This window comes from Scyliorhinus torazame, chromosome 11, assembly GCF_047496885.1.
Source record: "Scyliorhinus torazame isolate Kashiwa2021f chromosome 11, sScyTor2.1, whole genome shotgun sequence".
Classification (NCBI taxonomy): domain Eukaryota; kingdom Metazoa; phylum Chordata; class Chondrichthyes; order Carcharhiniformes; family Scyliorhinidae; genus Scyliorhinus; species Scyliorhinus torazame.
This window is the reverse complement of record NC_092717.1, coordinates 56,866,694-56,890,381: the sequence shown is the minus strand read 5'-3', so window position 1 is coordinate 56,890,381 and position 23,688 is coordinate 56,866,694. Positions and strand designations below refer to the sequence as shown.

General features: G+C 45.4%; 1 protein-coding gene across 13 annotated transcripts in view; it reads right to left on the bottom strand.

The window, feature by feature from the left end:
• Positions 1–23,688, bottom strand: part of LOC140385293 (cAMP-regulated phosphoprotein 21-like) — a 646,047-nt gene that overhangs the window by 289,263 nt on the left and 333,096 nt on the right. For 12 of the 13 annotated variants that reach the window (XM_072467301.1, XM_072467302.1, XM_072467307.1 and 9 more), the window contains one exon: positions 10,970–11,059. In XM_072467301.1, the coding sequence (XP_072323402.1) occupies positions 10,970–11,059 (90 nt within the window). Of the gene's footprint in view, positions 1–10,969; positions 11,062–23,688 lie in introns of those variants that run through there. The other variant, XM_072467312.1, reaches the window with a different exon arrangement.

The window sequence follows — 23,688 nt, the reverse complement described above, 5'->3', positions numbered from 1 at the left end:
GGTGGCACAATAGGGAGGAAGTTGCCCTGGGAGTACTCAACATGAACTCTGGACCTCATGAAGTCTCATGGCATCAGATCAAACATGAGCAAGGAAACCTCCTTTTGATTACCAACTACCGCAACACCCCTTCCCTCGCAACACCTTCCACATTCCTCCCTCTGGTGGTGAATCAGTACTTCCATATTGAATACCACTTGAAAGAAACACTGAGGGCAGCAGGGCTGCAGAATGTATTCTGACTGGTGGATGTCAATGTCCATCACCAAGAGTGGCTGAGTAGCACCACCAAAGACCGAGCTGGCCGGATCCTAAATGACATAATTGCTAGACTGGGTTTGTGGTAGATGGTGAGGGAACCAACAAAGGGGAAAAGCACACTTGACCTCATCTGCAACAATCTGTGTGCCACAAAAGCATCTGTTCATGACAATATCGGTAGGAGAGACCAGTCCTTGCGGAGACAAAGTCTCCTCTACACATTGAGGATACCCTCCATCGTGTTACGTGGCACTACCCACCGTGCTAAATGGGGTACAATTTGAAAGGATCGAGCAACTCAAGACTAAGCATCCATGAGACGCAGTGGGCCATCGGCAGCAGCAGAATTATACTCAACCACGATCAGTAACCTCATGGCCTGGCATAACCATCACCCTACCATTACCACAAATCAGGGGATCAACCCTGGTTCAATGAGAGTGCAGGTGCGCATGCCAGGAGCAACATCAGGCATATTGAAAAATGAGGTGTCGACCTGGTGAAGCTACTACGCGGGACTACTTGTGTGCCAAACAGCATAAACAGCAAATGAAGACAGAGCTAAGCGATTCCACAAGCAACAAATCAGATCTAAGCTCTGTAGTCCTGCCACTTCCAGTTGTGAATGCTGGTAAACAATCAAACAACTCCCTGGAGGTGGAGGCTCCACAAATATCCCCATCCTCAATGATGGAAGGGTCCAGCACATCGGTTCAGAAGAAAAAATTGAAGCATTCGCAACAATCACCAAGGAAATGAACAATCTTGGCTCCTCCTGAAGGCAGCACAGTGGCTAGTACTGTTGCCTCACAGCGCCAGGGACCTGGGTTCAATTCCAGCCTTGGGTGACTGTCTGTTCGAAGTTTACACATTCCCCCTGTGTCTGTGTGGGTTTCCTCCCACAGTCCAAAGATGTGCAGATTAGGTGGATTTGCCATGCTAAATTGCCCTTTGGTGTTCAAAGATGTGTACGGTTTTGTGGGGTTATGGAATTATGGGAATAGGACGGGGGAGTAGGTCGAGTTTGGATTTTCTTTCACAGGATCGGTACAGACCTGATGGCCTGAATGGCCTACTTCTGCACTGTATCAATTCTATGGTTTTATGGAATTGTATGGTCACAAGCATCAAAGATGCCAGTCTTTGGCCAATTCAATTAACTCCACATGATATTAAGACATGGCTGATGACACTGGACACCATAAAGGTTTTTGGCCCTGACAATATTCTGTCAATTGTACTGAAGGTTTGTGCTCTAGAATTGCTGTGCCCCAAGTCAAGCTGTTCCAGTACAGCTACAACACTGACATCGACCCGGCAATCGACCCAGGTACGTCCTGTACACAAAAACCAGATAAATCCAACCCAGCCAATTAACGCCCCATCGGTCCACTCTCAATTCTCAATAAAGCGATGCAGACGGTCACCAACAGCTATCAAACAAGACTTGTTTAGCAATAACCTGCTCACTGATGCTCAGTTTGGGTTCTGCCAGGATTATTGAGCAACAGACCTCCTTGGTTCAAACATGAACAAAAGAGCTGAATTCTAGAGGTGAGGTGAGAATGACTTCCCTTGACATCAAGGCAGCATTTGACTGAGTTTGGCATCAAGGTGCCCCAGCAAAACTGGAGTGAATGGAAATGTGGAGGAAAACGCTCCAGTTGCTGGAGTCACACGTGGCAGAAAGGTAGATGGTTGTCGTGACTGGAGGTCAGCCTATTCAGTTCCAGGACATCACTGCAGGAGTTAATCATGGTAGTGCCCTCTGTCCAACCATCTTCAGCTGCTTCATCGATGATCTCCCTTCCATCATGAGGTCAGAATTGGGGATGTTTGCTGATGATTGCACAATGTTCAGCACCATTAGCAACTTCTCAGGCAATGAAGCAGCCCATACTCAAATGCAGCAATACCTGGACAATATCCAGGACAACATCCTGACAAGTGGCAAGTAACATTTGTGCCGTACAAGTGCCAGACAATGACCATTTCCAACAAGAGAGAATCGAACCATCGCCCCTTGGCAGTCACTGTCATTACCATTGCTGAATCCCCCACTATCAACATCCTGAGGATTACCATTGACCAGAAACTGAACCGGGCTATAGGCATATAAATATAGAGTCTACAAGCGCAGGTCAGAGTTCTGCAGTGAGTAACATACCTGTCCGCCATCTACAAGGCACAAGTCAGGATTGTAATAGAACATTGAACATTACAGTGCAGTACAGGCCCTTCGGCCCTCGATGTTGCGCCGACCTGTGAAACCAACCTAAAGCCCATCTACACTATTCCCTTATCATCCATATGTTTATCCAATGACCATTTAAATGCCCTTAGTGTTGGCGAGTCCACGACTGTTGCAGGCAGGGCATTCCATGCCCTTACTACTCTCTGAGTAAAGAACCCTCTGACATCTGTCCTATATCTATCTTCCCTCAATTTAAAGCTATGTCCCCTCGTGCTAGACATCACCATCCGAGGAAAAAGGCTCTCACTGTCCACCCTATCTAATCTTCTGATCATCTTATATGCCTCAATTAAGCCACCTCTTAACCTTCTTCTCTCTAATGAAAACAGCTTTAAGTCCCTCAGTCTTTCCTCATAACATCTTCCCTCCATACCACCAGGCAACATCCTGGTAAATCTCCTCTGCACCCTTTCCAATGTTTCCACATCCTTCCGATAATGCGGCGACCAGACTGCATGCAATACTCCAAATGCGGCCGCACGAGCGTTTTGTACAGCTGCAACATGACCTCCGAAACTCAATCCCTCTACCAATAAAAGCTAACACACCGTACGCCTTCTGAACAACCCTCTCAACCTGGGTGGCAACTTTCAGGGATCTCTGTACATGGACACCGAGATCTCTCTGCTCATCCACACTACCAAGAATCTTACCATTAGCCCAGTACTCGGTATTCCTGTTACTCCTTCCAAAATTAATCACCTCACACTTTTCTGCATTAAACTCCATTTGCCATCTCTCAGCACAGCTGTGCAGCTTATCTATGTCCCTCTGCAACCTGCAACATCCTTCCGCACTGTCCACAACTCCACCGACTTTAGTGTCATCTGCAAATTTACTCACCCATCCTTCTACGCCCTCCTCCAGGTCATTTATAAAAATGACAAACAGCAGTGGCCCCAAAACAGATCCTTGTGGTACACCATTAGTAACTGAACTCCAGGCTGAACATTTCCCATCAACCACCACCCTTTGTCTTCTTACAGCTAGCCAATTTCTGATCCAAACTGCTAAATCACCCTGAATCCCATGCCTCCGTATTTTCTGCAGTAGCCTACCGTGGGGAACCTTGTCAAACGCTTTATTGAAATCCATATACACCACATCAACTGCTTTACCCTCGTCCACCTGTTTGGTCACCTTCTCAAAGAACTCAATAAGGTTTGTGAGGCACGACCTACCCTTCACACAACCGTGTTGACTATCTCTAATCAAATTATTCCTTTCCAGAAGATTATAAATCCTATCACTTATAAATCTTTCCAAGACTTTGCCCACAACAGAAATAAGGCTCACTGGTCTATAGTTACTGGGGTTGTCTCTACTCCCCTTCTTGAACAAGGGGACAGCATTTGCTATCCTCCAGTCTTCTGGCACTATTCCTGTAGACAATGACGACATAAAGATCAAAGCCAAAGGCTCAGCAATCTCCTCCCTAGCTTCCCAGAAAATCCTAGGATAAATCCCATCCAGCCCAGGGGACTTATCTATTTTCACACATTCCAGAATTGCTAACACCTCCTCCTTATGAACCTCAAGCCTTTCTAGTAGCCTGTGTCTCAGTATTCTCCTCGACAACATTGTCTTTTTCCTGTGTGAATACTGATGAAAAATATTCATTTAGCACCCCTCCTATCTCCTCGGACTCCACGCACAACTTCCCACTACTGTCCTTGACTGGTCCTACTCTTACCCTAGTCATTCTTTTATTCCTGACATACCTATAGAAAGCTTTAGGGTTACCCTTGATTCTACCTGTCAAGAATTCTCATGTCCCCTCCTGGCTCTTCTTAGCTCTCTCTTTAGGTCCTTCCTAGCTAACTTGTAACTCTTGAGCGCCCTAACTGAACCTTCACATCTCATCTTTACATAGGCCTCCTTCTTCCTCTTGACAAATGATTCAACTACATTAGTAAACCACGGTTCCCTCGCTCGACCACTTCCTCCCTGCCTGACAAGTACATACTTATCAAGGACACGCAGTAGCTGTTCCTTGAACAAGCTCCACATTTCAATTGTGCCCATCCCCTGCAGTTTCCTTACCCATCCTATGCATCCTAAGTCTTGCCTCATCGCATCATAATTGCCTTTCCCCCAGCTATAACTCTTGCACTGCGGTATATACCTATCCCTTTCCATCGCTAAAGTAAACATAACAGAATTGTGGTCACTGTCACCAAAGTGCTCACTTACCTCCAAATCTAACATCTGTCCTGGTTCATTACCCAGTACCAAATCCAATGTGGCCTCGCATCTTGTTGGCCTATCTACATACTGTGTCAGGAGACCCTCCTGCACACATTGGACAAAAACGGACCCATCTAAACTACTCGAACTATAGTGTTTCCAGTCAATATTTGGAAAGTTAAAGTCCCCCATAACAACATTGGAATATTCTCCATTTTCCTGGATGAGTGTAGCTCCAACAGAACTCAAGAGTCTCGACACCATCCAGATCAATGCAACCCATTTGATTGGCACCCCATCCATAAACATTCACACACGCCACCATCAATAAACAGTAGCAGCAGTGTGTGCCATCTGCAAAATACACTGCAGGAATTTACCATGGCTTCTTCAGCAGCACCTTCCAAACCCACAACGCCACCATCTACAAGAACAAGGGCAGCAGGCACATGGCAATGCCGCCACCTGGAAGATCCCCCCCAATTCACTCACTATTCTAACTTGGAAATATATTGCCATTCTTTCACTATCACTGGGTCAAAATCCTGGAACTCCCTCCTTAACAGCACCTTGGGTGTACCAACACCACAAAGCCTGCAGCGGTTGAAGAAGACAGCTCACTACTACCTTCTCAAGGGAAATTAGGGATGGGTAATAAATCCTGGCCTAGCCAGTGATGCCCATTTCCTGTAAATTAATTAAAGAAAAGGGCAGCACGGTGGCGCCGTGGGTTATCCCTGCAGCCTCACGGCGCCGAGGTCCCAGGTTCGATCCTGGCTCTGGGTCACTGTCCGTGTGGAGTTTGCACATTCTCACCGTGTTTGTGTGGGTTTCGCCCCCACAGCCCAAAAGATGTGCAGGCGGTGGACTGGCCATGCTAAAATTGCCCCTTAATTGGGAAAAATGAATTGGGTACTCTAAATTTATGAGAAAAAAAGATTAATTAAAGAAAAACTAATGGTGTGACGTTCCAAGACGTTATCAGCACAAACAATTTCTGAATTTATGAGCATGGCGAATTACCAATTATCATAGAATCATAGATTAGCACTGCTGCCTCACAGCGCCGAGGTCCCAGGTTTGATCCCGGCTCTGGGTCATTGGCCGTGTGGAGTTTGTACATTCTCCCCGAGTTTGCGTAGGTTTCGCCCCAACAACCCAAAGATGTGTAGGGTAGTTGGATTAGCCATGCAAAATTGCCGCTTAATTGGAAAAAATGAATTGGGTACTCTAAAAAAAATTTTTTTTAACATCATAGAGTCCCTACAGTGCAGAAGGAGGCCATTTGGCCTATCAGGCCTGCACCAACACTCTGAAAGAGCACCCCACTGAGGCTCACTCCACACCCTGTCCCCGTAACCCTATAACCCCACCTAATCTTTCGACACTAAGGGGCAATTTAGCACGTCCAATCCACCTAAGCTGCACATCTTTGGACTGTGGGAGGAAACCGGAGCACCCGGAGGAAACAAACGCAGATGCGGGGAGAACGTTCAAACTCCACACAGTCACCCAAGGCCAGAATTGAGCCCGGGTCCCCGGTGCCGTGAGGCAGCAGTGCCAACACCAACATATTCCATGCATGGACAATTTGGATGGCAGAATAATAAAGATTGATCCTGGGCTGGGGACAGCTGCTGTTTGAGGCCATTTTCAAAATGTATTTGCCTTCTTATATGAGAAAAGAGGAAAGCATTCCTAACCTCAAGGCTAATTAGGAAGAACTCCACATCATTCAATCATCCAGGGGAGTTTGCTGCATTTGCAGTGGAGGGAGGGGTATGGAGAAGAGCTGACATTGAACTTTATTTCTCATGTATACAAGAACAGACAAAACAAGAGCCAATATAGGTCATATGGTCTGTAAAGCCTGTTTCGCCATTCATTATGATCATGCCTCATCTTGGGCTTAAACTCCACTTCCCTGCCTGTTCCCCATATCCCTTGATTCCCTGAGACACAAAAAGTCCATCTATCCTAGCCTTACATGTATTCAATGATGGAGCATCCATAACCCTCTGGGGTAGCGAATTCCAAAGATTCACAACCCGTTGAATGAAGAAATGTCTCCTCATCTCAGTCCTAAATGATTGGACCCTTATCCAGAGACTGTGCCACCACGTTATAGGTTCCCTGACCAGCTGAAACAATCTCTCAGCATTCACCCTCTCAAACCCCTTCAGAATCTTGTACGTTTCAGTGAGATGAACATAGATTTTAGCATGCATGCCATGCTAATTATTGGTACCTGTTTTTGAATCAAACCACATTGATCTCAAATGCAGCTGCTCACCAACTTGACAATAAATGATGGAAATGAAATATTGACACAAGCTCTTGTCGCTATAATAATTGAAGTGACAGAAAAAAATATGAGAAGGATGATTGAAAGAATGATAAGATTCATCAAGCCAAATACTTGAGATAAAAATTGCCTTCAATACGTCCCAGTACCTTTCAAATTAATACATTGCCATTTTCAACCAAGTATTTGGCCTTTAAATTGCTTGTATTAAGAAGGATGTTGGCACACATACAATGGGCGAATTTTGGATCCGGGGTCAGAACTCCAATATCAGGTGCATTTCTGGGCCCCGAGCCTGCATTGCGTCGGCATGATTTTAAACAAGCAGGCCAATTGGTCGGCAGGGAGATTGTTGGATACCCAATTAGGGTGGGAGAGGCGCAGTGGTTTACACCTCCACATGCCTCAGCGACACTGGCCTGCACTTCTTGTGCAAGTGGCTGCTCCTCCTTCCCATATTTGAGTAGGGCAGCTCCATCTCCATGTTTGTCCTCCCTTATCGTCAGAAGCTAGGTCACAGCTGGGCTCCTTACTATGTCCCTACTGGGTCACTAAACACTTCCACCACCTGCTAACGTGCCTATAGATCTACCTAAATGTATCTTGGAACATATATTGGCCTTTCTCTGCCTTTGCCTGATCAACTCTCTGGACCATTCTCCTTTAATTCAGAGATTGTTTTCCTCCCAAAATAGGTTTTATTCATAAAACAACTAAAAGAACATTCCAAAACATTTCAAAATGATCATTATAGAACAAGTACTTTGTTTCTGTCTTTACTAAGGAGAAGGATAATTCAGACATTCAGATAAAGAGGACAAATATGATATATTAGAAATAATAAGCATAGTGAAAAATGTAGTACTGGAGAGACTTACATCCATTTTTTAATATATTTAGAGTGCCCAATTCATTTATTCCAATTAAAGGGCAATTTATCGTGACCAATCCACCTAACCTGCACATCTTTGGGTTGTGGGGGTGAAACCCACACAAACACGGGGAGAATGTGCAAACTCCACACGGACAGTGCCCCAGAACCGGGATCGAACCTGGGACCTCGGTGCCGTGAGACAGCAGTGCTAACCACTGCGCCACCGTGCTGCCCCGAGAGACTTACATCCTTGAAGATGGATAAGTCACCAGGGTCAGATGGATTATATCCCAGGCTGTTGAAGAAAGCCAGGGAGGAAATAGCGATGCTCTGAGGATCATTTTCCAATCCTCACTAGATACAGGTGAGGTACCAGAGGATTGATGGTTTGCGAATGTTGTACCATTATTTAAAAAAGGGTGCAAAGGATGGGCCAGAAAATTATAGGTCGCTCAATCTGACTTTGGTGGTGGCCAAATTATTGGAAACAATTCTGAAAGACAGGTTAAATGTCACTTAGAAAGGCACGGATTGATCAGGGATAGTCAGAATGGTTTTGTTAGGGGAAGATTGTATCTTACTAACTTAATCAAATTTTTTGAGGAATTAAAATGTAGGATTGATGAGGTTAATGCAGTGGATGTTGTCTACCTGGAATCCAGTAAGGCATTTGACAAGGTCCCGCATGACAGACTGGTCATGAAAGTGAGATCCCATCTGATACAGGGGAAGGTCACAGGTTGGATCCAAAATTGACTCAGTGACAGGAAACAAAGACTAATGGTCGATGGATGTTTTTGCAAATGGGATACAGTTTCTAGTGGTGTTCCACAGAACTCAGTGTTGGGGCCCTTGCTGTGTGTTGTATGTATTAATGATTTAGACTTAAGTGGCATGATTGGGGAATCTGCCGGCAACACAAAAAGTGGCCATGCAGTTGATAGTAAGAGGATAGCTGTTGTTTCCAGAATATCAATGGTTTGGTGGAGTGAGCAGAGAAGTGGCAAATGGAATTCAATCTCGAAATGTGTGAGATGATGCATTTGGGGAGGGCAAACAGAGTGAGGGGCAACTCAATAAACAGGAAGACATTGAGAGGGGTTGAGGAAATGTGAGAGTGCATGTCCAAACATACTTGAAGGTAGGACAGATCGACAAGGTGGTTAAGAAAACAGATGGAATGCTTAGGTGTTGAATATAAAAACAGGGAGGGTAATGATGAAACTGTAAAATGTTGGTTAGGCCACAGCTGGAGCTTTGTGTACCGTTCTAGTCACCACATTACAGGAAGGACATAATTGCTCTGGAGAGAGCACAGCCCTGGCAACAAGCATGTTGCCAGGGCTGGAAAATTGAAGCTATGAGGCGATATTGGATAGGCTAAGGATGTTTTTCTTAGAACAGAGGAGGTAAATGGGTGACTTAATTAACATGCGCACAGCTATGAGGAGCCTAGACAAGGTCGACAGGAAAGGCTGTCCTAGCTGAGGGGTCAGTTAACAGGGGGCATAGATTTAAGGTGATTCGTAGAAGGATTAAAGGGGACATGAGGAAAACCTTTTTCACCCAGAGAGTGGTGGGCATCCGGAATTCACTGCCTAAGTTGGTGGCTGAGGCTGGAATGCTCAACCCGTTGAAAAGGTACCTGGATCTGTATCTAAAATGCTGTAACCTGCAAGGCGATGGAACAGGTGCTTGAAAGTGGGATTGAAATGAGTGGCTAGTTTCCTTTTTCTCTTTTTTCATAGATGCAGACACGATGGGCTGAATGGCCTCTTTCTGTACTGTAATGTTTCTGTGGTACTTTGGAGAGTGCACTAATATTCAACCTTTCTCCATAGAGCACTCTGAAGTGCCCAACACAATGCAATACACGCGGTATGTATTATGTACGTCTCATGTCCGGCACGCAGCCTGAGGGAATCTACAACGTTTCCAGCCCCTCAGTGTGCTATGTCTAATTAATTCACTAAAACTAAATGCAAGCAGTTCCATGATTGGCTCCCCCCACTGGGCTACTGTCCCGTATTTGGGGATATGGTCATGACCCTTCCCCAGTCTCCGTGCCTGAGAACAAAAATTGTTTCAGCCTTTTAAGTAGCTGTTAATTGCCTCACTTGCATGCTTACCTACGGAGCCATCTTGTTTAGTCAGCTTGCCAGCATGTATTCCCGACACCATTTAAAAAATGAACGGGGTGAGGGGCTACTCCGGAGAATTAGTATGCTGTATCTATTTGTGATTTTGCACCCTCCTCTGCCTCTCATTCCACCTCCTCCAAGAACCAGCAACCTTACTCTATACATCTGTATGAGATTGCCATTGACCCCTTGAGTTACATATAAAAATGGTACTACAAAATGTAATTGTGCCAAGTATCCCTATCTGTGCCATCATTCCTCTCTTCCACAGCACATGACAAAAAGGCTGCACTTCTCAATCTTCCCAAGGTTTAATCTTCAGTCTGCTTTTGGGCTTACTGGGAAAACGTTCCTTAATTTTACATGTTCTGCAGTCAATTTGAAAGTCACAAAAGCTGCAGATATAATTGCCTCTTTTCCCTTGATCTCTCTCTCCCACCGTAACCAGATTTCTTATGTGTTGCAATATTGCCGATGTTAAAAGGGTTAGGTGGATTGGCCATGCCCAAATTGCTCCTTAGTGTCCAAAGCCATGCAAGTTAGGTGGGGTTACAGGGTCAGGGCGGGGAGTGGGCCTAGGCAGAGTGCAATTTCAGAGGGTCAGCCTGATTTGCCCCCTTCTGCACTGTAGGAGTTCTATGAATGCTATGGACTCTGCAGCCTTTTGTCAACTTTCAATGATAGGAGCTGACCCCGGACCGGATACAAAGAGAAAATGTGAGGCTCGGGATAACTGAGATCAGTATTCCTTTTTTAAAACCGGATTGTAATTGAAGAATTGAAGAAGAGAAAGAAAAAAACATTTGAAAATTATGAAAGCAACAAATATAGAAAAACATGACTATCGGGCGAGGAGAGAAATTGATATAAACCAACAACACGGAGCTCTATGAACTATATACCTAAGAAGGAAAACTGAATTTGCTGCAGCATCATTGAAGCCATACCTGATCCTCTGGAGTGAGTTCTGTTGGAAGAGGCAGATTAGATTCTTCACAAACGGCAAGACTTCTCACCAGTTTACCTTTGGCTCCTGACTGAAGGGCACAGAAAAAGAGATAACCTTATTATTGGTTACAAGGCAAGCTTATAAAAATCAATGGAAATTGGCCGCGTAATAAGCTGTAAAATTCCTTTTTGCCAGCTGATATTTCTTGAGCAAGAAACATCTCCCCAATGTTCCAAGCACATCACAACAAACGAACGGCGTGCCATGTGGCTCCAATGAAACAAGGTTACCAATCTAGATCAGGAAAATTAAAAAATTCAAGCAATGTTTTCTAAATAAAAGTTATATGAAGGAACACCTGACAAATTAATGAAAGCAAACATGGCAATCTGGGAATCTCCTGCAGCACGCAGGAAATTTACAGGACAACACACAGGCTTATTATTTCGATCACCAAAACCGCTCATAAAATTATTTTGTTTCAAATATTTGCTGTAAAATGGGATTTACATTTGGAGCATCTAGCCATTTAAAAATTGGCATTCCAATCGGAAATGAATAGGTTTGTCTGATTTTCCTCTGATTTAAGTTTCGGGATAAAGTAAAAATGAAAATGGATAACCAAGATCATCCAGTAGAGGCTGCGGAAGAGGATTCTTGGAGACATTAACTCAGTCACCTCGACTGTAGCCGAAAAACTAGTGTCAAGGAGCGATTAAGCCCGAAGCACTACATTAGTGTTTCCCTCCGTTCCTCCTCCTCTAACCAAAAGAAAAAGGCACTGTCAGGAGGACAAGCAAGGTAAGATTCTTATTCTTATATCTTTCTCAAGTGTACAAGGGCAGAAATGGCAGTTAGGGCAGTGGTATGTTCCTCCTGCCAGATGTGGGAGATCAGAGAGCTTTCTAGTGTCCCTGGTGTCTACGTCTGCAGGACGTGTGACCAATAGCATCTCCTCATTGTGGAGCATACAGGAGGCAGAGAGTGTGATGACACTAGCTTCAGACAGGTGGTCACACCACAGGTTCAGACAGGTGACTGCCATGCAGGTAAGGCAGGAGCCTCCTGTGACTATTCTCCTGTCAAACAGGTATACCATTCTGGATACTGTTGGGGGGGGTGGTTAGCCTCACAGAGGAAGATACCAGCAGCAGCCAGGCCTGTGCTACCACACCTGGTTCTGCTGTAGAGCAGGGTTGGGCTAAGTCCAAGTGGGTGATAGTAGTAGGAGACTCGATAGTCAGGGGCACATACAGGTGTTTCTGTGGTCGCAAATGGGACTCCAGGATAGTGTGTTGCCTCCCTGGTGCCAGGGTCCTGGATGTCTCTGAACGGCTACAGGGCATGCTGAAACAGGAGGGTAAACAGACAGATGTCATTGTCCACATTGGTACTAACGACATAGGCAGGAAGAGGGAAGAGGTCCTGCAAAGGCAATTCAGGTGCTTAGGTCGGGAGCTAAAAAGCAGGACCTCTAGGGTAGTAATCTCGGGATTACACCCCGTGCCATGTGCTAATGAGGCTTGGAACAGGGAGATAGTACAGTTGAACACGTGGCTAAACAGCTGGTGTAGGAGGAGGACTTTAGTTATATGGATCACTGGGATATCTTCTGGGGAAGGTGGGACCTGTACATGAAGAACAGGTTGCATCTGAACGGGAGGGGCACCAAAAACCTGGGCGGGAGGATTACTGGTGCTGTTCAGGAGGGTTTAAACTAGTGTGGTGGGGGAGTGGGAACCGGAACGGCAGGCCAGTAAGTGTAGAGACTGGGGAAAAAAGTGAGACTGAGAGAAACACAGCGCAGAATAAGAACAGGCAGAGGGAAGCTGCAGGGCTCAGCAGGACTGTAGGTCTGGAGTGCGTTTGCTTCAATGCAAGAAGTATAACAGGTAAGACAGATGAACTGAGAGCCTGGATTACTGCATGGAACTGTGATGTAATTGCAATTACAGAGACATGTTTAAACGAGGGACAGGACTGGCAGCTTAACATTCCGGGATATCATTGTGTTAGATGGGACAGAAGGGGAAACAAAAGTGGTGCGTGAGTTGCATTGCTGATTAGGGAGCAGATCGCAGCTGTGTTGAGGGAGGACTCATTGGAGGAATCTTGTGGTGAGGCATTATGGCTGGAGCTCAGGAATAAAAAGGATGAAATCACAATGTTGGGAGTGTACTTTCGACTCTCAACAGCCCGCTGGAGACTGAGGAGCAATTGTGTAGTCAGACACTGAAAAAGTGTGAAAAAAATAGGGGAGTTGTGATGGGTGACTTTAACTTCCCCCATGTTGATTGGGAATTCCTTATAGCCAGGAGCTTGGATGGAGAGCAATTTGTTAGATGTGTCCAGGCGGGCTTTTTGATACAGTATGTTGACCGGGGGTGGGGGGGGAGGGGGGGGGGGGTGTACTAGACTTGTTATTGGGGAATGAGCCAGGCCAGGTGATTGATGTTTCAGTGGGGGAACATTTTGGTCTTAGCGACCAGAATTCCATAAGATTTTGAATAGTCATGGATAAAGACAAGAATGGCCCGCGGGTGAGGGTGCTTTTGGGCAAGGGCCATTTACATCCAAATTATACAGGATCTGGGAAATGTGGATTAGGAGTAGCTATTTGAAGGCAAATCCCCTGGCTGTAAGGGATTCCCAATCAACATGTGGGAGACCTTTAAAGGCCAGTTGATTGAAGCGCAGGACAGGCATGTCCCTGCAAAAATGAAGGATAGAAATGGCAGGATTCGTGAACCATGGATGACAAGGAAAATTGTAAGCGTAGTCAAAAGGAAAAAGGAAGCACATGATACGTCTAAGCTTCTAAAAGCTGACAAAGCCCTTGAGGAGTACAGTGAAAGTAGGAAGGAACGTAAACGTGGAATTAGGAGGGCTAAAAGGGGCCATGAAATTACTTTAGCAAACATGGTCTAGGAGAATCCCAAGGCTTTTTGTGCATATATTAGGAGCAATAGGGTAGCAAGAGAAAGAGTAGGCCCACTCAACGACAACGGAGGGAAGTTTTGCATGGAACCACAAGAAGTGGGTGAAATCCTTAATGAGTACTTTGAATCAGTATTAACGAGGGAGAAGGACATGATGGATGTTGAGGTCAGAGATAGGTGTGTGAACGATCTTGAGAATGTCAATATATCAAAGGAGGAAGTGTTGAGTGTCCTAAATTGCATTAAGGTAGACAAGTCCTTGGGGCTGGATGGGATCTATCCAAGGTTAATGCGGAAGGCAAGGGGAGATATAGCTGGGGCCTTAACTGATACCTTCACATCCTCTTTGACCACAGGCGAGGTTCCAGAGGACTGTAGAATAGCCAATGTTATTCCCTTGTTTAAGAAAGGAAGCAGCGATAATCTAGCAAATTATAGGCTGGTGAGCCTGACATCAGTGGTGGGGAAGCTTTTGGAAAAGATACTGAGGGACAGGATATATGCACATTTGGAGAAAAATGGACTAGCTAGTGACAGGCAGCATGGTTTTGTACGGGGAAGGTCATGTCTCACCAACTTGATTGAATTTGTTTGAAGAGGTGACAAAGAAAATTGATGAAACAAGGGCTGTGGATGTAGTTTATATGGACTTTAGTAAGACATTTGACAAGGTCCCACATGGCAGTTCAAAATCTAAAATCACATGGCTAGATAGATACAGAACTAGCTTACTTATAGAAGACAGAGTAGCAGTGGAAGGGTGTTTTTCAAAATGGAGATCTGTAGCTAGTGATGTTCCGCAGGGATTAGTGCTGGGACCTCTGTGGTTTGTAGTATATATAAATGATCTGGAGGGAAATGTGGGTGGTCTGATTAGTAACTTTGCGGATGACACAAAGATTGGCGGAGTTGCTGATAGCGCCGAGGATTGACAGAGGATACAACAGGATATAGATGGATTGGAGACTTGGGCACAGAAATGACAGAAGAAGTTTAATCGGACAAATGCGAGGTGATGTATTTTGGAGGATCATATCTAGGTATGAATTATACTGTAAATTGCAGAACCCTTAGGAACATTAACATACAGAGGGATTTGGGTGTGCTGGTCCACAGTTCCCAGCGTCAACACAGGTGGCTAAGGTGATTAAGAAGAAATATGGCATGCTTGCATTCATCAGCCAGGGCATTGAGTATAAGAGTTAGGAAATCATGGTACAACTATATAAAACCTTAGTTTGGCCGCATTTGGAGTATTGAGTGCAGTTCTGGTCATCACATTATCAGAAGGACGTGGAAGCTTTGGAGAGAGTGCAAAGAAGGTTCACCAGGATGTTGCCTGGTCTCAAGGGTGTTGGCTATGAGGAGAGGTTGAATAAACTAGGAATGTTTTCACTGGAAAGATGGAGGCCGAGGGGAGACCTGATAGAGGTCTACAACATTATGAGAGGCGTAGACAGGGTGGATAGTCAGAGGCTTTTTCCAAGGGTGGAAGTGTCAATTACAATGGGACACAGGTTCAAGGTGAGAAGGGGAAAGTTAAAGGGAGATGTGCGGAGTAAGTTTTTCACACAGAGAGTGGCGAGTTCCTGGAATGCGCTGCCAGAGGGTGTGGTGGAAGCAGACACATTAGCAACTTTAAGAGGCATCTGGATGGGTATATAAATATGGAGGAAATAGAGGGATACGGACCTAGTAAGGGCAGAAGGTTTTGTTTTTGGTTAGAACATTGCGATCGGCACAGGCTTGGAGGGCCGAAGGGCCTGTTCCTGTGCTGTATTTTTCTTTGTTCTTAAGACTGGTCAAAAATGCGAACAAAATTTTCATCCATTATCAATCAAACACTATTGCGCCCATTCTAAAAAGTGAGTTGGGAAAGACCATCTCCTCTGGTTTGCATATTAGCAACATGGAGTCATCAATTTAAAATGATCATTCAGAGGTAATAGAAGAATAACCACAGGAGTAGCTGAGATAGAGGCATCTTTTAACGAAATATTTGAAGCAGAGGAGGGTATAGGGCCATATGGAGAAAATGGAAGATTGCAATTAGTTTTCAATGTCTGTAGCAAAGGGTCAGCACAGATGTGATAAGTCAAAATGACGACCTCTTGCACTATACATTTCTCTGGTACTACATGAGGTCAGATTGCTGCCGACTCTTTTTGCTGAACATTGTTCAAGGCAGTATATGCAAATTCTTTCCTTGGAACTGTGTAGAAAGAGAGGTGGAGATGGGAGGAAGGTGCATAAACAAAAAAAGATAGTTCAGAGCTGATGGAAAACTTAGGTGGCAGTTGCTGAAAGAAAGCATAAGATTTTGAAATATCAACTGGGCAGGTACTTGTATATATTTTAAAAGGTATAACACAATAAAAACATTACTAAACTGCAACATTTATACAGTTCAGATGTGTTTTGTAAAACGATGGTTATTGCCATTTGGCACTTTCTACACTTTAGACTTGAGTTCATTACAAAAAGACAACTTCCATTAGAGAGCCAATATCTCCCACAAAGTGAAACTTGCTTTCTTATGTGTAACATGAATGGGACAGTATATTTCAGTCTTAACAGCTATCCATTTACTCCATAATTTGCACTGGAGCTTGTGTGGGTTGTCCCATGCTCTCCTGTCAATTCTGAAAGGGGAAAATGTCATGCTGTCAAATCATATTATTCAAGTTAAAGCTAATGATAAGGGTTATGCACAAGAGTACTATTCTGTAGAAGGAAATCAATATAGTCAATAACTAGCAGTGCACTATTTCACTAACATTTAAGCTGCTCTGAAACAGCATAAGAATCCAAAATTTTAGCAATTCCATCCAGAACCTTTTATCTGAGTTTTAGCTAAATGTCATATTGACGCTGAACTGGATGGAGCCCTTCCCCTGCCTTAAATTGGAAACAGGTTTGCAAGCAGGAAACTAGAGATAGCAGGAAAAACAAAAGCTCTTGTACAATTTCAAAGGCAAGCTTTGACACTCCAGAATAAAGAAACTCTTTATCGAGGCAGGCAATTATGTTATTTGTCAATTCTACCATTCAAGTCGACAAAGTGTGAACAGCAGCTTCCTGCTTATCTGAGAAAATAATTATTTATGACACCACCCCAGTGAATGCAATATTGTATAGTGTAATTTCAAATTGTGTGAAACACCTTGACGGTTCAGCAATCAAAGACTCTGCTTTTTATCTTCTCATCCAACTGGCACCCTCCCTATATTAACATTTAAAATGACACAAGGTTAACCAGCGAAACTAGATGGCCCCTTATTGAGATGCATATATTTTGGATGACTGAGTATCAGTATATACAATTTATCCCATTTATCAAAATGAAGGAGCTTTCTCAAGAAATATGCAGTGTCCTGTTTCAAATTTAGAGCATATTGGCTGGCTAAGCGAAACAAAAAACACCTAAATTAAAGTATTTGAGGTATGATGGAGTTCTCACAGAGCAAATAATTTACGTCCATATCATAAAACCTTAAATGCAAATCCCCAGTTTTAAAGATGTTTGTTAGAATTAGGATTAATGTAAATGTTCTAACTGTGATAAGTCAGATCACAACTGGGTATACAGATTTCCTTATGAATGATATAGCAATACAATGCATGCTATCTACTAAAAGGACCTTTTATTAATTGAATTTAGTATTTTTACTTGGAAGTTATGTGTTATTCTTAATATTCATACATAAATTACAGCTATAAATGCTGGAGTCTTCCACAATGATTGGGAGAAGGCATGTGTAGTTCCAATATTCATAAAAGGAATAATCATAGAATTAACAGTGCAGAAGGAGGCCATTCAGGCCATCGACTCTGCACCGGCCCTCGGAAAGGTTAGGCCCACCCCTCCACCCTATCCCCGTAACCGAGTAACCCCACCTACCTTTTGGACATTAAGGGGCAATTTAGCATGTCCAAACCACCTAATCTGCACACCTTTGGACTGTGGGAGGTAACCGGAGCACCCAAAGGAAATCCACGCAGACACGGGGAGAAAGTGCAAACTCCGCACAGACACTCACCTACTGGAATTGAACCCGGTTTCCTGGAGATGTGAAGCAGCAATGCTAACCATTGTGCCACCATGCGACCTAAAGATGTGCAGGTTAGCTGGATGGCCACGCTAAGTTGTCCGGTAGTGTCCAAAGATTTGTAGATTAGATTGGGTGATGGGGTTACGGGGGAGTGTGTCTAGGTAGGGTGCTCTTTCAGAGGTTCGGTGCAGATTCAATGGGCCAAATGGCCTCCTTCTGCACTGTAGGAATTCTATCGTTGTATGGAAACAAGAGTCTGGTGATTCAAATTGGTTCGTCAAAGATCCACAGTGGGAATATTGATTTTACAAGAGTCCTTTTGTGAAGGTTTAAAGGTCTTTGATTACACTTGGTGGTTTTTTTCACTGCTGCAAAGGTGCAAGGAGTCTACACTCCACAGCTAGGTCCCTGAGCTTTAATCAGTGACATGCGATTCAGACACATGAGAAGTGCAGGAGAAGCATTATTATCACTCCAAAATGATTGGGCAGTTTTCTGTTTCTAATAAATAGTGTGTATTTCATGAAAGCACTCACAAGAAATATTTCTTTGACTGATAGCCATTAAAATTCTTTGAAAAATATACGGATTACATGTTTTCCAGAAAAGAAAAATAAAGTTTTAGTCAATTGTTTTAATGATTTGATACAAATACACATACTTTATTGTCACTACTTTATTTTCAAGGTGGAATATTTTGCATTGCTTTTATTATAAATTATTTCCTATTTAGCACCAATTTGTGCTATTCAGACTGAAGCAACATCCAATGAAATCAGGGTTTCACTGCAGTAAAATCAAAGCATTAATTTGATACATCTGTTTGGTTTTGAATTGTGCTGCTGTCTACACCAGAAACCCATCGAGGTTTACAGCACAGAGAGATACTAGTCAGTTCATTAGGAGAGTGACACCTATTTGTTAGAACACCGTGGGCGCGATTCTCCACTCCCACGCCGGTTGGGAGAATCGCCTGGTGCGCGAAATTTCCGGGGACGCCGGTCCGACGCCCTCCCGCAATTCTCCCAAGCGGCGGGAACGGCCCGGTCGAGTTTTGCGGGCCGCAGGCCGGAGAATCGCCGGAGACACCGAAAATGGCGATTCTCCGGCACCCCCGCAATTCTGAGGCCCGGATGGGCCGAGCGGCCAGGCCAAAACGGCGGGTTCCCCCTGGCGCCGTCCACACCTGGTCGCTACAGTCGTGGGCGGTGCGTGAACGCTGGGGGGGGGGGGGGGCCTGTGGGGGGGGGGGCAAGGAGGGATCCTGCACTGGGCTTCACCTGGAATGTGGGGCGGCCCGCGATCGGTGCCCACCGATCATCGGGCCATCCTCTCTGAAGGAGGACCTCCTTCCTTCCGCCACCCCGCAAGATCCGTCCCCCATCTTCTTGCGGGGCGGGTTTGGACAGGACGGCAACCCGCGCATGCGCGGATGACGTCCATTATGCAGCGCCGGCCGCGTCATCTAATCGGCGCCGCTTTTACGCGGGCGACAAGGCCTCGCGCGGGAGGATGACGCGGCCCCGATACTGGCCCATTGTCAGGGCCTGAATCAGTCGCCACCGGGGCCGTTCCACGCCATCGTGAACCTCGACGGCGTTCACGACGGCGCGGCCACTTCGGCGTGGGGTTGGGGAATCCCGCCCCCTGAATGAGTCCTTTCTCCAATCGTTTACTTCCCTTAAAAGATCCAATAGTCTCTGCCCATAGCTAAGGCTAGGTGACCTGTGATTGAAATGCATATATTTTAGAATCCACGCTCTTAACACATTTCTGAGTAAAAAAATAAGGAATAAAGTTCCAAACATTTGTTTTCATAGTGGCTCTTCAAAATGGTGCCACTCAGATTATGTAGATTCACAGGGGGAAGATGGGCAGCATGATTGGAAGTGAAAAAAAGGGCACAATGTGATCACTGGAAAGCAGTTTTACTTTACATGCAAAGTTATTTGAAAAAGATGATTTGAGATAAAATGCATTGGCACACTGAAATACTAACAAGATAAAAAGAATAAGTATTGTAGGAAATGTTTTCTATGGAATAAATCAGCCTCACTCAATTGCCAAAAGAAAGTTCACACATAATCAGAAGTTGCATCAGTGATCCCAGATGCGGAAATTATTGTTGCACAGGAGAGTGCTCAGTGCAGATTGGAGAAGTGCATTGAACTCATGTACGTTCCACATAATTCATGCAAATGATTTACATAATGTATTCACTTATGCACACATAATAATTGCAGTCAAATATATAATGGAGCACATGATGAAATTAGAGTATCCAAATGGATAAATGAGCTTATTTACTCAAAACATACCATGTTCTACATTCATCAAGAAGGAATATCCTTCGAACTTTCAAGTGGACCTAAAGAATGATGTTTACCAGGATATCAATCTCCACTACCTCTTCTTGAAGCAATCACCACCATCCGCCCCGAGCCCACTCCCCCCACCACTTAAGCAATACACAGAGGGGAAGTACATGGCTATGCTTAAGAGGAATTTTAGGTCAAACACAGAGTTCTTGCACTAAAAGGACAAAAATGGTAATGGTTAATGAACAGCTATCTGTGCAGGGTGAGCATCCATCTGGTTTTACCTCCACTTGAGTCACAATGGGATATGAACCTTATGGGCATTTTTCAAAATTGAGGTTACAACAACAGCAGCAATATACTGAGCAATCAGCTTGGGCTAATAAGTGGCAAGTAGCATCTGTGCTACACGAGTAACAGACAATGGCCAACTCAAACAATAGAGAATCTAACCATCTCCCCTTGATATTCAATGGCATTATCTTGCAGAATTCCCCCACTAACAACATTCTGGGTGCTTGCCATTGACCAGAGACTGAACTAGACTAGCCATATAAATAGTGTGGCTAGGTCAGAGGCTGAGAATTCTACAGCACATAACTCATCACTTGACTCCCTAAGCCATCTATAAGACACATGGTGTGTGATGGAATACTCTCCCCTTGCCTGGATGAATCAGCTCCAACAATACTTAAAAAGCACAACACCATCCAGGACAAAGTAGCCCACGTGATTGATATCCCATTATCCACCTCTACCATCTAGAAGGTTAAGGGCAGAAGGTGTATGGGAACACTATCATGCAAGTGCCTCTGCAAACCATATATCATACTGACTTAGAAATATATCGCTGTTCCTTCACGGTCACTGGGTCAAAATCCTTGAACTCCCTCAATGGATGCACCGACACCATATGGACTGCAGAGGTTCAAGAAGGCAGCACATTATCACCTTCTCAAGGGTAATTAGGATTGGGGAACAATTGCTGGCCTCGTCAGTGATGCCCACATCCTAAGAATACAAAGGTGATTTTCCATTCAAAACATGTCCACAAGGATGCCAAACACCATAACTATTCACCCTGCACAGCTAGCTGTTCATGAACTGTCACCATTGCTGTTCTTTTAGTACAACAACACTACAATTCTAATAATAGCAGTGAAAATTGGTCTGATATGTGGGACATTCAAATATCTAGATAAGCTCCCTGTTATTTAGTCTGTAGATGAGCATAAGGCAAAATTGCTAATGTTGATATTAGTCACACAGAAATACCTCTATCAGTGATCTGAGTGGTGCATCCCGAGGCACAAGGTGTAATCATGATCAGCTTCAACTCGCTTGGAGATGAGTTACAGATAATGAGAGAGCAATTCTTAAAAATTGAAGATTGCCGAATATAGTACAGAGTTAAATATAAATTGAGAAGATCATTTGACCCTTCAAATTGCATCCACCCATAAGGTATGTCACCCTCCCCTGATACTCCCCTGCTGCTTCTCAAATGATTTGAGGTTTCCTGCCTCATTCCCACACTGATGTTCTATCCACATTATGCACACCAGGAGTGAAATTTAATGCTCTCCCCTGAGGCAGGTTTGTGGCAGGGAAGCATTAAATTGAGTGGGAGTGTAGCCGGTAGGGACCATGCTGTCTATCCGCCTTAGTCCCATTAAATCTAAGATGAGAAGGTTCCGGGATCCTTCTCACATCTCTGCCCGTAAGAGTGCATGTAATGCCCACTTAAGGGTCTCCTCCTGCCGCCACTGGCATACACCCAGTGGCAGGCGGGGGAATCGCCATGTGAGAAGCCTGAAATGCAAATCATGTCAGGGGTTGCTTGTGGGCTTCTGGGGGGAGGGGGGTGGGGAGACACTATGGGCGCGATTCTCCACTCCCACGCCGGTTGGGAGAATCGCCTGGGGCGCCAGAGTTTCCGGGGACGCCGGTCCGACGCCCTCCCGCGATTCTCCCAACCGGCGGGAACGGCCCGGTCGAGTTTCGCGGGCCGCAGGCCGGAGAATCGCCGGAGATACCCAAAATGCCGATTCTCCGGCACCCCCGCGATTCTGAGGCCCGGATGGGCCGAGCGGCCAGGCCAAAACAGCGGGTTCCCCCCGGCGCCGTCCACACCTGGCCGCTACAGTCGTGGGCGGTGCGTGAACACTGGGGGGGGGGCGGCCTGTGGGGGGGGCGAGGGGGGATCCTGCACCGGGGGTTACCTTAAACGTGGGATGGCCTGAATCGGTCGCGACCGGGGCCGTTCCGCGCCGTCGTGAACTTCGACGGCGTTCACGACGGTGCGGCCACTTCGGCGTGGGGGTGGAGAATCGCGCCCTATGTTTCCCTTGCAGCTAATCTCTCTCCCCACCCCCGTAACGCTAACCTGCCATCATCTATGCCTGGGTCCTTCAGCGATCCTGGGCCCATTGCCGGCAGCAGCCACCGCTTTGCACAGCTGCTGGCCTCTGATTGGCAGGCTGCTCTCAGGGGCAGCATTACTGCATCGTGGTCCTTGAGCCTTACAATAGCTGCCCTCTTAACTGCCTGATTGGCAATTCATGTGGCGGGCCATCCTGATTGGAGAGACCTCAGCCACCTCCATTAATTACTGCCCTAATCGCGAGAAGAACAGAGTACTATATTCCCAAAGTGGGCCATCAGCTAGTTGGTATTTTCCTACTTTGAAACTAGTGGCCATGATTAAGGTTTTCCATACTATTCAGGATGGCTAATTGTAGGTGGGACATGGGGTGATCTGGTAAGTTTGGAGACAGAGTTTTGCTGGCAAGATCGGATGCTAGGGGAGGGTTGGGGAGATTTGGAACCAAGGATGGGGACGAGGGGCTTTGAGGCAACAGCATTCTCAGCACCGAAAGGGTCGCAGAGTGCCAAAAGAGTGCCAAAGACTAACCTATGCCCTCACATTATTCCGTTAGTGTCTGCCTCTTCAACCCTATCAATGATGTGCAGGCTGCTCCCCCAAAGCTCCACAGTGCACCCATACACTCACACAAACCCCTCTACCCAACTCACCTCCCCAACGTACATACTCCGCAGGCCAATTTCCTTTCTCTTCACTCATTCAGAAGTCCTGCTTCCCACCCTGCATATCCCCCATTCACTCAGAATCCCCCACTCACTCAGAAACCCCCCCTCCCCAACCCCCTCCATCCCATTCAGCATTAGCAGCCCCTCCCCTCTCTTCCAGGCTTGCCAAAGCCTCTCAGTCATCCTTGCTGGACCCCACCCCCTCCATGCCTGCCAGACACCTTTCCCTGGGCACCCTGGGATGCCATCGCATGGAACATTGGACAGCGAGGAAAATTATGGGACTATCCTGTAAATTATGGGATGGTTGGTCAACCTGATACCAGTTACTGCTGTATATATGTCTATGAGGCCCTC